This window comes from Acanthochromis polyacanthus, chromosome 14 (assembly GCF_021347895.1).
Source record: "Acanthochromis polyacanthus isolate Apoly-LR-REF ecotype Palm Island chromosome 14, KAUST_Apoly_ChrSc, whole genome shotgun sequence".
NCBI lineage: Eukaryota > Metazoa > Chordata > Actinopteri > Pomacentridae > Acanthochromis > Acanthochromis polyacanthus.
Window position 1 is genome coordinate 17,900,000 of NC_067126.1, and position 15,422 is coordinate 17,915,421.

At 39.6% G+C, this 15,422-nt stretch overlaps 1 protein-coding gene across 5 annotated transcripts in view; it reads right to left on the reverse strand.

Annotated features, from left to right (window-relative positions):
• LOC110969392 (inactive dipeptidyl peptidase 10-like) overlaps nucleotides 1-15,422 on the reverse strand; it is a 162,796-nt gene that overhangs the window by 25,426 nt on the left and 121,948 nt on the right. For all 5 annotated transcript variants that reach the window (XM_051958895.1, XM_051958896.1, XM_051958898.1 and 2 more), the window contains exons 6-12: nucleotides 13,012-13,064; nucleotides 12,542-12,623; nucleotides 10,885-11,005; nucleotides 8,315-8,469; nucleotides 857-954; nucleotides 645-768; nucleotides 514-552 (exon numbers count right to left, since the gene is read on the reverse strand). In XM_051958895.1, the coding sequence (XP_051814855.1) occupies nucleotides 514-552; nucleotides 645-768; nucleotides 857-954; nucleotides 8,315-8,469; nucleotides 10,885-11,005; nucleotides 12,542-12,623; nucleotides 13,012-13,064 (672 nt within the window). The remainder of the gene's footprint in view (nucleotides 1-513; nucleotides 553-644; nucleotides 769-856; nucleotides 955-8,314; nucleotides 8,470-10,884; nucleotides 11,006-12,541; nucleotides 12,624-13,011; nucleotides 13,065-15,422) is intronic.

Consider the following 15,422-nt stretch of genomic DNA (forward strand, 5'->3'; position numbering starts at 1 on the left):
TAGCCCTGTGACTGACAACCTGTCCAGGGTGTCCACTGCCTTCACCTTAAGTCAGCTGGGATAGATGCCAGCCCAATCTCAACCTTAATGTGGATAATAATTATTCAATGTAGCAAAAAACTGAAAAATTCTTGCCATGACCCTTGCGGGCTCCATAGTTTGGCATCGCCCTGTTGTACAAATGAAAATGAAGTTGTGGAAATATGTATGTTATTTAGGATTTTGCTATTATTTCAACTCAGTCATTATTTTAAAACTCGGTATTTATTTACTGTCATTATTATTTGTTAGCCTTTTTTTTTTTTGGTTTGTTTATTCTTTGCAGGGACAGTGGAGAGAAATGTGTAATGTGAAGACAAAGAGCAGGGGGATGACCTACAGCAAGGGTCTAGTTAGTCAAACTCACTGCCCATGAGCATATGACTTTCATCACTTGATTATGAAATCATGTGAATAAGCCACTGATTAAAAATAACTGAAGTAATCAATGACAAAGAATAACAAAGCACTCACCTGGCGATCAAGCCACTTCTCTGATGTCATCACGTGTTTCTGAAGGGGAAAGATCAAGTCAGGCCGTAACACCTCCTTCTATTCACTGTAGCTTTCTCAAGATTAAAGAATGATCAGAAGAACTTTCTTACCTTCGTGCAGTCACCTGTTGCAACATCACACAGTGAAAGAACGGACATGTTTTGAGCTCGATTCACCCAACGCACGCTCAGCCTCTCCTGTGTCACCCATTTCACCATGGTGATGTAGAACTCACTATAGGAGACAGAGATGGGCATTAGTGAGCCTGTAAGTAACCTGGATAAATGATGCAGTCGTCATCTAAAATTCGCTTTAGTCGTACCTCTTTTCAAAACTGTCAGGAGGTCTCAGTTCAGTGGTGAGGGAGCTGCCATCCAAAGTGACCACATAGAGCCTTACAGTGGGATTGATTTGGCCCATCTGAAGGGAAAACAGTATTAATGTGCAATTACATACACAGGCTAAATCGAATCCGGTGTAATATCCACGCTGCACTACATGCACTGCAGGGGTATCGGTAGGTATTGTTCAACACGCTGCACTTGTTTTCTATTTTTATTTGCTTTCATTCTGAACAGTGCTGGTAGGATTTTAACAGAGAACATAATGAGAATATGAAAAAAGCCAACAACAATCTGTGTTGCTGTATACGGCGCAGCCCCTGGGGCACGTCACTTGTTTTTTTTTTTTCTTTGCCAAGCCTCTCTCAAAAATAGTGCTCATTAGTCTACATGACAAGGGAAATCTCACAAATACAAAGCAACCTTTCATAAAGATGACAGTATCTACTCCGCACTTTTTTCTCTCTCATTTTTATTTGTTGTTATTCATGTCTTCTTCAATCCTTCACTACTTCTGTGCTCTTGTGGAGACGACAAGCTTCTCAGAACAGCTCCTCTGTTCTGCTGATGCCATTTGCCACATGTGACATGACAGGTCAATGATTTGATGGATCAAACTCATTTGAAACCTGCTAATTCTGGTGCTAAATGAGGAATAAGTGATTAATTATTCTTTTCTGCTTTGTGACACAGCACCGCTAACCCTGCTATTGTGTTCGGAGCAAATTTGACCTGTTATTGAGTTTAGAAGTGTAAAACATGACTCTATTTTTTTTGCTGATCAAAACAAGCTTCATTAAATCTTCAATGATGGCTTACTAAATAACACATTTTGATCATTTAAATTTATTTTCTTTGACCCAGTAATAGTGACCCAGTGTTTTTTTTTTAAACATTTGCATGTAAATATTGCCAAGCCAGTATTCATAGCAAAAATGACAAAACAAAAACAATAATAGTATTCTGTAATAACATTAAATTTATTTTTCATCGGGTTTCCTGCCATGTTCTGCAGCTTGTCAAATTAAGGATTAATCACAGAATATCATTTAAAATGTATTAATTTCCAAGCAGCATTGCAAAGGTACAACATCTGGATCCAAACTGTTACCATAAAAGCACCCCGAAATCCCTTTTAGATGAACACCAACACAGAAATGAAAACACTGTTTCTTAATAATGTCATTAGAGAAATGTTCAGTGCTCTAACTTAAATTAAATCTGTAATTAAAGAAGTAACATCTTTGATGTGTGAGGTTTCATTCATTAATATGATTAAAAAGTGGTTAAATGAAATAAAAAATAAGCTATAGAGGGATGTCATAGGTTTAAACATGGTACAGCAAAGAAATATAAGACTTGAGAATGAATTTTCTGGACAACTAAAGTAAGCAAATTAACCAGTAACATAATATGGTTTAGTCCAAGCGAAGAGCAGACAACATTGGCAGACAGTGTTTATTTACATGTTGGCAGATGTGGGGAAAAAATAAGCTGCATTTAATAAACCCCAGACATATGTGACATTATTTTTTGTTGATTGATCTTTGAGCGGCACAGTGGCTTGGTGGTTAGCACTTTCACTTTGCAGCTAGAAGATCCCCTGTTCGGGATCTTTCTGCATGGAGTTTGCATGTTCTCCCTGTGCATACATGGATTTTCCTTCCTCCCACAGTCCAAAAACATGCTGTGCTTAATTGGTAATTCTAAATTGTCCATAGGTGTGAATGTGAGTGTGATTGTTTATCTGTATATGTAGCCCTGTGACAGACTAGCGACCTGTCCAGGGTGTTTCCTGCCTGCACCCTAAGTGAACCGCAATAGACTCCACCCCCCAGCAACCCGAATTAGGATTAAGCATGTATAGATGATGCACAGAAGGATGATTAGTCTTTTCTTCAAAAAAAATTCTAGCTGTTTCTAGTGGTATTGCTCTAATGCTGGCAATGTTGCTCTGTTAGTTGGTCAGCGTTCATCAACTATTAGACTGACTACAGTCAGATTAAGACGTTGTTTCATTCAGGATGAATTCAGAGAATTTGTTTGTGGCCAGATAAACAGTTTATTTGCTACTTGACACATGTTGCATGCTAACATGCATGAAGCGGTAAGCATGGTAGGCTAAACATTACTTTCTCCAAAATGGCGTGCTGCCATGCCCTTTGTGTGCCTTTTCACATTTCCCTCATAGAACCACTGTTGCCGAAGTACAGCCGTGCACGTCTGCTAGTACAGCTTTATACTCTTATGACATGTCTGTACCAAATGTTTTTCAGAAGCAGTTTTTTGTTATCCAACTCATGTACATCTGACGAAACTAATACGCAGACATGCTGCAACCATCCAGCTGTCCCACAGGCTGTGTAACAGCTTGCGTTTCACTCATGCTTCACCAAGGGCAGGTTGGCAACAAAAAAGCAGCCTAGGAATTTGTTGTAAAGGGGCCCTACTTTGATACACCAAAATTCCAACTGACACAACATAATTGTCGATCAATGAATCCTTAATTTAAAAGAAAACCAACAGTCTGCTCATTTGTATTAGTTTGTGTTATACTAAAACTTTAAATATGAAAGCTAATATTCTACGGTTTTCCTCTTGATGTTTGTCCACTGAAAGTAAAGTTGAATTGTTTTTGTGATCACTGACTCATTTGACTTGATAGCTCCTGTTTCTTGTGATGCAACAACAAATGACTTGAACGAAGTCTAACCTGATCACATGAACGTATTGTGCTTTGACTTATTTTACAGCATTCAGTAATTGACCTCTAGTTGGATCTGTGTTGCTCTTTCCTACGCCATCTTCTCACTTTCTTGTTTAGAACCATGTACACTTGTTCTTTTAGATTCTAGTCTTATTAAACTAATTTACTCTTTGGCTGTGTATAGTTCATAATTTGAAAAAGAACTGATGAGAAGTCAAGAAGAAATTAATCAAATTTCCATGCTGATTTCATTCACCTTACAGCTGCACAATGGGGATCACTTGGATACATTTCTCTGTATAATATACTCTTGGAGGGTCTTTACATTACTATTTGAAGTGCCTTGAGATGACTTTTGTTGTGAATTAGCAATATTTATATACAACTGAATGACTGAATTGAATAGCTCATTAGGCAGATTTACAGCACAGAGGATGTGATCTGCTCCCTGCTCAATCCTCTCCAGTGATTTTTGTCTCTGCACCTCTGTCTTCATTGTCAGCTGCAGACTGTTAAAGTCCCTTATATTGGAACACACTTTGAAGCATCAGCCAGGAAAGCTTTTCTTTTTGTTTGGTACCATCTCTGCAGGGCAGGAGTGATCTTTAAATCATTTAATAATAATTTGAGTTGTTATGGTTACTGGTACCCGCTGTTGCAGATTTCACCAACTGTAATCCTGCAGCTCAGATGGCTTATTGAATCTCTACCCATGCAGGCTAATAACACTGGGGAAAAATAGCAGCGCTAACAAGACCAGCCCAAAGGAAAAATTTCAACCTTCCGATGGCCAGTCAATGCTTCACTCACTTGCAGCCATAAACGCAATCCAAAGTATAACCTGGGACTGTGCATTGGGTTCTGAATGCTTCTAAAACGGTGACCTACAACTCAATAGTGCACATCCACTGAGCACCGTTAGGTCATGGTTTCAGTGTTTGGTATTCACATACACCTATATTTGGTGTTGACCATAGAAAAGCATGTATGGAGCATTCTGCAGAGTGGCATGGTTTGTCCACAACTGGTTAAAAATGTCAACAATTCCATCCATCCATTATCTATACAACTAGAGTCTATCCCAGCTGAATCCATCCCAACTGACTTAGGACGAAGGCAGGGGACACCCTGGACAGGTCACCAATTTTTACAGGGCTACATATAGAGACAAACAATCACAGTCACACCGACGGACATTTAGCGTTACCAATTAACCTCAGCATGTTTTTGGACTGTGGGAGGAAGCTAGCCTAGCCGCGCTAGACCCAGGTCTGAAGACACAAGGGTCTAGGAACTCTCAACAGGGAGGGAGGCAGGCTAAAAGGTTGTCTTTCAAATCACTCTGCAGCAACTGGGTAGGTATACAACCAATCAGCGCAACGAATAGGCTGACGTAGTTCCTAGAGCGCCGGAAATCAGAGGACGCGGTAGTTCGGTGAAGCCTTATTTATACAGTCAATGGGTGAAACTCAAGTACAGTGCCTTGTGAAAGTATTCGGCCCCCTTGAACTTTTCAACCTTTCGCCACATTTCAGGCTTCAAACATAAAGATATAAAATTTTAATTTTTTTGTCAAGAATCAACAACAACTGGGACACAATCGTGAAGTGGAACGAAATTTATTGGATATTTTATACTTTTTTAACAAATAAAAAACTGAAAAGTGGGGTGTGCAATATTATTCGGCCCCTTTACTTTCAGTGCAGCAAACTCACTCCAGAAGTTCAGTGAGGATCTCTGAATGATCCAATGATGTCCTAAATGACTGATGATGATAAACAGAATCCACCTGTGTGTAATCAAGTCTCCGTATACATGCACCTGCTCTGTGATAGTCTCAGGGTTCTGTTTAAAGTGCAGAGAGCATCATGAAGACCAAGGAACACACCAGGCAGGTCCCAGATACTGTTGTGGAGAAGTTTAAAGCCGGATTTGGATACAAAAAGATTTCCCAAGCTTTAAATATCTCAAGGAGCACTGTGCAAGCAAGCATATTGAAATGGAAGGAGTATCAGACCACTGCAAATCTACCAAGACCCGGCCGTCCCTCTAAACTTTCGCCTCGAACAAGGAGAAGACTGATCAGAGATGCAGCCAAGAGGCCCATGATCACTCTGGATGAACTGCAGAGATCTACAGCTGAGGTGGGAGAGTCTGTCCATAGGACAACAATCAGTCGTACACTGCACAAATCTGGCCTTTGTGGAAGAGTGGCAAGAAGAAAGCCATTTCTCAAAGATATCCATAAAAAGTCTCGTTTGAAGTTTGCCACAAGCCACCTGGGAGACACACCAAACATGTGGAAGAAGGTGCTCTGGTCAGATGAAACCAAAATGGAACTTTTTGGCCACAATGCAAAACGATATGTTTGGCGTAAAAGCAACACAGCTCATCACCCTGAACACACCATCCCCACTGTCAAACATGGTGGTGACAGCCTCATGGTTTGGGCCTGCTTTTCTTCAGCAGGGACAGGGAAGATGGTTAAAATTGATGGGAAGATGAATGGAGCCAAATACAGGAGCATTCTGGAAGAAAACCTTTTGGAGTCTGCGAAAGACCTGAGACTGGGACGGAGATTTGTCTTCCAACAGGACAATGATCCAAAACATAAAGCCAAATCTACAATGGAATGGTTCACAAATAAACGTATCCAGGTGTTAGAATGGCCAAGTCAAAGTCCAGACCTGAATCCAATGGAGAATCTGTGGGCAGAGCTGAAGACTGCTGTTCACAAACGCTCTCCATCCAACCTCACTGAGCTCGAGCTGTTTTGCAAGGAAGAATGGGCAAGAATTTCAGTCTCTCGATGTGCAAAACTGATAGAGACATACCCCAAGCGACTTGCAGCTGTAATTGCAGCAAAAGGTGGCGCTACAAAGTATTAATGCAAGGGGGCCGAATAATATTGCACGCCCCACTTTTCAGGTTTTTATTTGTTAAAAAAGTTTAAAATATCCAATAAATTTCATTCCACTTAACGATTGTGTCCCACTTGTTGTTGATTCTTGACAAAAAAATAAAATTTTATATCTTTATGTTCGAAGCCTGAAATGTGGCAAAAGGTTGAAAAGTTCAAGGGGGCCGAATACTTTCACAAGGCACTGTATATTACAGACCTATTAACAGAAAGATTATTCAGAGTCGGTGTTAATGGAGCTCAACGACTGTTGTCGTTTTTGTTGTCGACCCTGGCAGAGAATTAAATTCGTTGCCTTGGGTTGTCTAGCACGGCTAGGTTAGTTGTTTCTGTCAGAATTGTCGTACCTCTGTCGTCACTTAGTTAAGCCCGCCTTCTGATTCTACACTTCATGGTGATTCGTCGGCCAGTTTTAGGAGAATCCAACCTTGAGGCTTACCGAGGGTAACTAGACCCACCCTGGCAGAGAATTAAATTAGTTGCCGTGGGTTGTCTAGCGTGGCTAGGCTAGGAGGAAGCTGGAGTACCTGGAGAAAACCCACACATGCTGCACGGAGAGAACATGCAAACTCCATGTATCATTTCCGACTGGTAAGTCCCAAGAAGTCCACAGCGGTCCAGTTGTAGTAAGATCACAATCATGTGATCATCAGCAGGCATCTGACGTAATGTTCACTTGTAGTTGTAGTTACAGTTACGCCGTGCCACTATCTCGCAAGGATACAGAACCCTTTAACAAATCTGTGGATCCAGACTATAAGCCACATCACTGCATCACTCATTTCTGACATTCCTTGAAAATTCCATCTAAATCTGTTGGTCCATTTTTGAGTAATGTTGCTAACAGACAAGCCAAAACCAATCATCACATAACTCCGCTGCGTTCCTTGGCAGAGTAATTAGGCAATTTCTTGAAAGCAGACATGTGATACTTATTAAGAGCATCATGTAGAGTGTGCTTTTAACTATGTAATGATTCACAAAGGAGATAACCACACACATTTGTACCCAAGAGATAGAAGGTGTAACTGTCAGACTGCTGTGCAACACCAGTGTTCTCATAACCAAATAGAATGAGAGGGCAATTAAATCTCTGTTTCATTCCATCCCACACTATTAGAGCTCTGACCTCACTCAAGGATTTAGGCGACAGAATCTCTCTGTGTGTGTATATACAATTTTTATACACCGTATGGGCAAGGCTAAGATGAAACGCAGTACTTCATTAATTAGAATTCTTTCGATGAACTGCCATCCACCCATCTACTGTCTGGTCTGAACCGACAAATGAGGTTGGCTTTCACCTCATGACCCTCATTCGGCCAGTTTTCCATAACCCATCTCACATCTACGAGGCATTTGATACGCTAAGCATCCACATCAAGGGATGAGGGGATGTGTTAACTTGCCTTAAAAAAGCATATCACACTCCTTTCCCTCCCAGTGCCACCGATCTTTACAGGCATCCCTCTTCAAAGGGAGCAAGGCAGTGTTAACATGAATTAAACAAGAAAAGGATTCACTAACCTTCATGGATAAGCTTAAGCAGAGAGCCTGCGGTTGTATTATTCATAGCTCTGGTTTGATACAATGAAGCTGCAATAAAAGGAGTTCTGTCCTCGTCGGGTTCATGTACAGTATCAAGTATGGTAAAGGTTTTTGCCTTGAAAATGGTGTCATAAGAAGTGGTGAAAAAAAGTCTCACCAACAGCATGTTAATATGCAACATCAGGCTGTTCTGTACTATGTGAAGAACTCCTTTTATTAGGAGTTCATTTGAATTGTAGCAATAAAGACATCATGTGTTCTCACCTTTGGGTAAGGATACTCTTTCCCTCTTGGGTAGAGGGAGCCAGTGAAGCGGGGTAGGACCATGGTGGGGACCAGAGAGTCATTGATGGTGAGGTAGGCCAGTCTGGAGCCATCGGGTGACCACCAGTGGGCGGCCTCACTGTGCAGCACCTCCTCTGGAAAACCAAAGACAGGAGACAAATCAGACAGTAAGTGCATTAACGTACTAATTTTAACTGATTGATTTATAAGGAACTAAACATACTAAATATAGATTTTTACACTATTAAGAGGAAATTAAAGAGCTAATGTGACATTTAAAAACAATGCACCATGGTTTTACTATAGAAAATTAATGTATTTGTATTATAGCATATTTATTGTGGCAAATTCAAATACAAGACAAGCACTCTGAGATGTATGACTTCCAGTGGATGAAATTTTAAAACAATTCGTGGTCCCCAGCTGTAGATTTGTTGTAGGATCGCAGTCATGTGGTCATCAGCAGGCATCTGACGTCGTGTTCACTTGTCATAGTTAGTGACGCCACTCTATCTCACAATGACACAGAAATCTTTAACAAATCTGTGGATCCAGAGTAGAGGCCGCATCACTGCCAAAATCTAATCACTTGGTCCTTGTGTCATTTCTGCCCTTCCCTGAAATCTTCATTCAAATCCAGTCATCCATTTTTGAGAAATGTTACACACGAACAGATAAACAGTTTAAGAGGCAAACGTACACTGATCGTCACATAACTCTGCTGCTTTCCTTGGTGGAGTAATAATACCCACAAAGATAAGAAAGTTTTGTTAACAAGTATTCTGACCACTGTAAGAATGTCCAATGTCAACAGAAAAAAAAAATAAAAAATTTTCATGTGCTTAGTTTAAGACACCAAGCTGTGAGTTCGTCATTTGAGATCTGGAGATAATTAGGAAACAACCATTTTTAGCTGTGTGATGTGAAAAATAATACAAAGGTTCTGAGGCTTGTGAAATTATTTTCCTTCAACGTTGCTCTCACAAAGCATGAAAATCTGCAGTGTGTTACTTAAAGAAATTTTTTACTCAGGTTTCCTTTGTTCCCATCACACACAGGCCCCTTCGTCTGATTTGTGAGTACTTGTGTGCGTAGACGTGTTTGTTTCTGGGGTTTTAAAAATGCATCTATGCTTTTTATTATGGATCTAAAAAGGAGAGCTGGACAATGGAATCAAAGAGGGCAGGTTTTTCATGAAACTTCATGGAATAAAAATTCACCAGCCAGTAAAAACTGATCGTCTTTGCAATTGAAGGTGTCTAGAGGAGAGATCAGTGGGTTAGCAGATATACTGAGTGTGAAGTTAGTTTTTGGTGTCACAAAGGTGGATCTCTTTTAACCTGTCAGATCTCCATGATAACTGATACTATGGAGCTTACCTGGTCCAGAACAGGTTATGATGAGCTTCTGATTTAAATCTGCTAGAAGAAGCTTCTCTCTTTAACTGGTTCTTTTCCTCACACTTCGCTGTGAGTGATGCAGATTTCAGCTGACGGAATATGTATTATCTTCAAGCTTGTTGAGCCGTTGGTTAGTAATTTCACTGAACGAAGCCGAGCAATTACAGCAGCGGCTGCATGCCATGTGTTGCCATGGGAACCTACATGTATTCAGTCAGTGATGCAGAAAATGCAGAAAATAATATTTTTTATTCTTAGTTTTAATTTGCTGCTAAGTCTGTTTTACACTTCTGGTACTGCAGCTAGTAGAACACACACTAGAAAAAGGATTTATCATGTTATTTAGCACATTCATTGTATCCTGATTTGGTCACAACCTAAAGGGATTTCCTCATGTCCTTTGTTATACAGTATCAGACCTTCAGCACATATTCAATATTATGGTTAAAGTCATGAAAATGAAAGTTTCAAAGTGTTGATGTGCAGCTGTCGGTTAGAAGTACAGTCACACTGAGAGTGCACTGAATGGAAAAAAATAAATACCTTACACTACTGTTCAAAAGTTTGGGGTCACTTAGAAATGTCATTTTTATTGAAAAGAACACATTTTTTTCAATGAAGATAAGATTAAATGAATCAGAAATACAGTCTGGACAATTTAATGTGGTAAATTCTAGCTGGAAATGGCTCATTTTTAATGGAATATCTACATAGAGGTACAGAGGCCACCTTTTTTTTACTATAATATATTTTATATTCTTCATAGCTATTATAATGGTTTCTCTGCAGTAGGCGGCACACAATCTGCCCATTTGTGCAAAGTAAGAGTCACAGGACACATTAAGACAAACAGACTAACGGCAGACATCACAGAACTCTGCTGTGTTCCTTGGCAGAGTAAATATAGACTATAGCTGCTTTAATTTTCAAATAAATTCGACAACTGATCCTAAATTAAAGGAAGATCTAAAGGGCAATTCTAGTTCTAGTAAAGGTGCAAAGAAAATACTATCAGTTATAAAGCATGATTTCAAGATAATGCATTTAGTATTATGCTGAATGCGTTTCTTTTCCAGCTAAAAAGAAGAATTCTCTCGGTCTTTTGACTACATCCATGGTGATGCTTTACGATCCAGCAGCCTCTCTTACCCTCATACAGCCAGTCTGCAATGCCGTTGAAGACGACCCCCTCCTGTCCAGAGGACGTGAGCCTCCATGAGCTGCTCTGTACGTCCGTTTGGTAATAAATGTTGTTTTCAAATATGTACATCTGTGGAACAGGAGAAAATATAGGTTTTGAATTTTCAAAGACGTGTTAAAGCTTCTCATGGGTGGCATGAAGCAGACACGCTACAGCCGTATAAAGATAATATCAGCTGGTGTTCATGTTTCCAGCTTTGATTAATTTAGCGTATTTAAAGGTGCATTACTGGCACATTTTTGACATCAATTTTGAAATTATGGCACATTTTTCTTTGTCCACATCCTGAGCTGACAGAACATCTTTGAATAATTGAGAACCTGGTGCTTGGTGAGCAAATCACACCGAGACACCCACTCACTGATAAAAACATACTCAGCAAGTGGCTCATCTCCAGAGATAACAAAGACAAATATGCAGGCAGAGCTCATGAGTAATGAAGACTACTTTGTCATTAACAGCGTGACATACTGCTGCAAGGCTTCCTGGAGAACAGGTTCCACCGAGGGCAGGTATAAATACTGAGGAAACGAGATAAATATGCTATCGAATGCTTAATTACTTTCCTTGTCTGCTCTGGAGAAAATAATGGACTGATTATTCAGTGCATAATGCTCTGCACGATGGAGGCATTACTCACACGGAGAGCTTTGGTCGCCCAACAAGATGTCTTTCAGCAACAGCTTGATTAGTGAAACTGTTGCGGACTTCTCTTCAGTATAATTGTTTAGTTTAAGGGGAGTTTGGCTGTTCTCTGAAGTCAGAAACAGCCTTTGATCTGTGTTTACCTCAGAGCATGGAAGATTATTTGAATGCAATAAATACATAAAACAATATTACATAAGACACTAAATGAAATATTGATTTTCACTTCTGTACAAGCGGCACAGCTCCGTCGTTTTAAGTAACGCTTAAAATTATGAAAGCTGCACCTACATTCCTGTTTGTTATCAGTTCTCTTCCTGATTATTTTCTCTGCTGATTACTTGTTTGGTATATAAAACAGGGAAAAATACTCATCATAATTCACAGTTAAATATTTTGAATTGTTCAAAATATGCTTTGAACAATAACCTAAAATGTGAAAAGCAGGAAATTCAAATGGAGAACATAATGTTTTTCAATTGTTTCTTGATTAAGCATATTTATAAACCTGTTCTGGATGTTCTCTCACCTGAAGCAAGGTTTTAAAATGCACATTAGGATGGAATATCTCAAACCTTTGTTTGTGATGGTCATCAGAAACCTACAATATATGCTAGTTAACATTGTCTACCCAGTCTGAGGCTGAATCTGTATTATCTTTGCATTATTTCTCTTACCCAAAGGCAGGATTTTGTTTTAGAAATTCGAGCTTAACTGCGATATTCTTGAGAAAATACTTATGGACCAGAATGAGTCCTGCAGTACTTCTTGCCTCTGCTGACTATATTGAACTGAAGTTAAGTTGTTTTTCAGTCGCTTTAATAAATTAACAAAAACTATATTTCAGTATAGACTTTCATTTTCTAAATCTAGGATTACATTTCACAATGAGTAAAGGAAAACAAAATCAACCCAACACTTCTACAGATTCACTTTTGTTTAAGCCTGTAAATTACTTACCAGCTGTTGACCTTTAATGCCCCATGAGGCAAACTGGAGGACTGAGTCTGACACTTCTGGAGGATTGAGCTCCAGCACTTCTCTGATGAGAAAAACATAACACACGCACGCACGCACGCACGCACGCACGCACGCACGCACGCACGCACGCACGCACGCACGCACGCACGCACGCACGCACGCACGCACGCACACACACACACACACACACACCAGCATACATTAGACCAGTAAACACTGACACATGCATCAGTTATTTACGTTTCCGAACAGACACCAGAGCAAATCATTCTGAAAGGAATACTACGTGCCATCTTAGTGACTCTACCTATGAACATAATATGGTCTCAAATAGGTTACCATTTCATCAGCAGCAGACAACATGAAGGCAGTTTTTGGCACCAAATAAACTGATATGTAACTGCTCCTTTTGTTACTTTTTGTGTTGGTAAGGTTCTTTGTTTTCTTACCTTGTGTATAGGTTGTAGATCAGGTACGACGCCAAGTACGAGTGCTGGTAAACCTAAAACCAAATCATAAGGAAAAACAAGTTATAATGAACAGACCTTATTATTGATGTTGTTGAGGACCTCAGTTATTTTAGACCCCAGATCTAAAAACATGTTGAGAGTAAAAATCACAGAATGGTCCCACAGGTTTAGCAGATTTCATTCCAACGCTTCAAAAATGTTTGAAATCCTCAGCTAGATATAAATGACAGCAAGAGGAACATGGAAAGCTACCGTATTAATACAATGAATAGTGTTGTTCAGTACTCAAATGCACTGTGGAAGAAAAACAGCTCACAACCAAGCTAAATAAGGACATGATTTATGACGAAAACATCAGTCATAGATTAATTGCTGCTACTTGCTGAAGGCAAAAATGGGCTTCGATACCAACACAGAAAACACAATGCAAAACAATCTGACAGCATTTTTATGATTTTGTTTCACAAGGATTAACAAATGATCAATTTCAATGTACTTTTTTCTTCCTTTTTTTGGGTGATCTCTATTGTAAGGGGGCTGCACAGTAGCTTGCTAGTTAGCGCTGTCACCTCACAGCAAGAAGAGCCCCGGTTCAAGTCCTGATCTTCCCAGGATCCTTCTGCGTGGAGTTTGCATGTTTTCCCTGTTCATATGTGGGTTTTCTCAGGATACTCTGGCTTCCTCCCACAGTCCAAAAACATGCTGAGGCTAATTGGTAACGCTAAATGGTTCGTAGGTGTGAATGTGAGTGTTATTGTTTGTCTCTATATATAGCCCTGTGATAGATGGTGACCTGTCCAGGTGTCCTCTGCCTTCACTCTAAATCAGCTGGGATAAACTCAAGCCCCCCATGACCCTAATGGGGATTAAGCAAGGATAAAGGTATTTAGATAATGGCTGGATGTGAGGTTGTTTTTTTTTTTTTTTTAACAAATTAACAATGAAATAAAGACACTTAAAAATGTGCTATTTTGACTCTGGTGCAGCACCTCTTTCATTGCAAGTCTGTGGTCTGGAACAGTGTCTCACCCACAGCATTATCTGACTGATCGCGAAGATTATTGGATTTATTGACATTCACCACAACAAACTGCTTACAGGCATATACTAGTTCAGAAGATCATGCGGACTACATGCACAAAAATTACATATGTGTGGTCTGTTACAGCAGGTTGTGTTGTGGTCAACGTCAGTCCTCCTATATCTGTCAGATCATCATCTGATGCTCCCACTGATCTACAGTCCTCTGCTGCAGTTTCCATTTAAACTATCCATTGCATTCTTCATATCAGATGCTGACATCTTGATCCCTCACATAACCTATGCAGTGTATATGGTTTTGTTGATTATTTAAACATTTGTTAAGATCAATTACATTGTGTTGCCATAATAAGATCTGAGAAATTTATTTAAATTTCAAAGATTTTTCCATTGGGTGATATGCATGCTTTTCAATTACAATTTGAATTTGTATTTCAGTTGCTGGTAATTGAGGTGTCTGAGGGTTAACAACTTATTAGCCGTAGTTTTTACAGTGCACCAGCTTCTCTCTACCAGCATGGTCTACTTCTGATAATTCTATGCTTTCCTTTGTTGATTTTTGGTACTTGTGCAGATTGAGGTTCTCTGAATTTAATTGGACAGTGACGGCATGGATTTCTGAAGGCGAAGGAGTGAAGAGAGAACAAGACCTTGAGAGAGTGCTTGTGCATCACAGAATACAACTGATGACGTGCAACATAAGCTGCATACTGTGTGATGGTCAATCCTTGCTCCTTTAAAGTGGCACTAAAATTTGACAGTTGGTATTAATACCACAAATCAATCTCTAGCATGGTTTCATATAACCTCCTAATATTGTAGCATTGCAATAGATGAAAACTGACAAAGGTCAACAATAAAACACTTTTAGTTTCCAAATTCCTCTCCAATTGCAGGACTATTGACATGGCTCATTTAAGGTCAAGGTATAGGTTTGATTTCAAAAGTGGGCAGAGTAACAAAGGAAATTATATTTTTTCATTTACACTACCCTTCAAAAGTTTGGGACACTTAGAAATGTCCTTATTTTTGTGGTAAATGATCATTCTAGCTGGAAACGGCTGATTTTGTTATGGAATATCTACATAGAGGTACAGAGGCCCATTTCCAGTGAACATCACTCTTGTGTTTGAAATTCACATGGTGTAAGCTGATCGTGTTGAAAGGCTAATTGATGATTAGAAACCCCTTGTGCAATTATGTTAGCACATGAATAAAAGTGAGAGTTTTCATGGAAAACATGAAATTGAAATTGTCTTGGTGATCCCACACTTTAGAACGATAGTGTATTCTCAGTCATCCAGTTCATGGTAATCCTAAAAGCTTCAGTAGAAAGCAACTGAACTTCT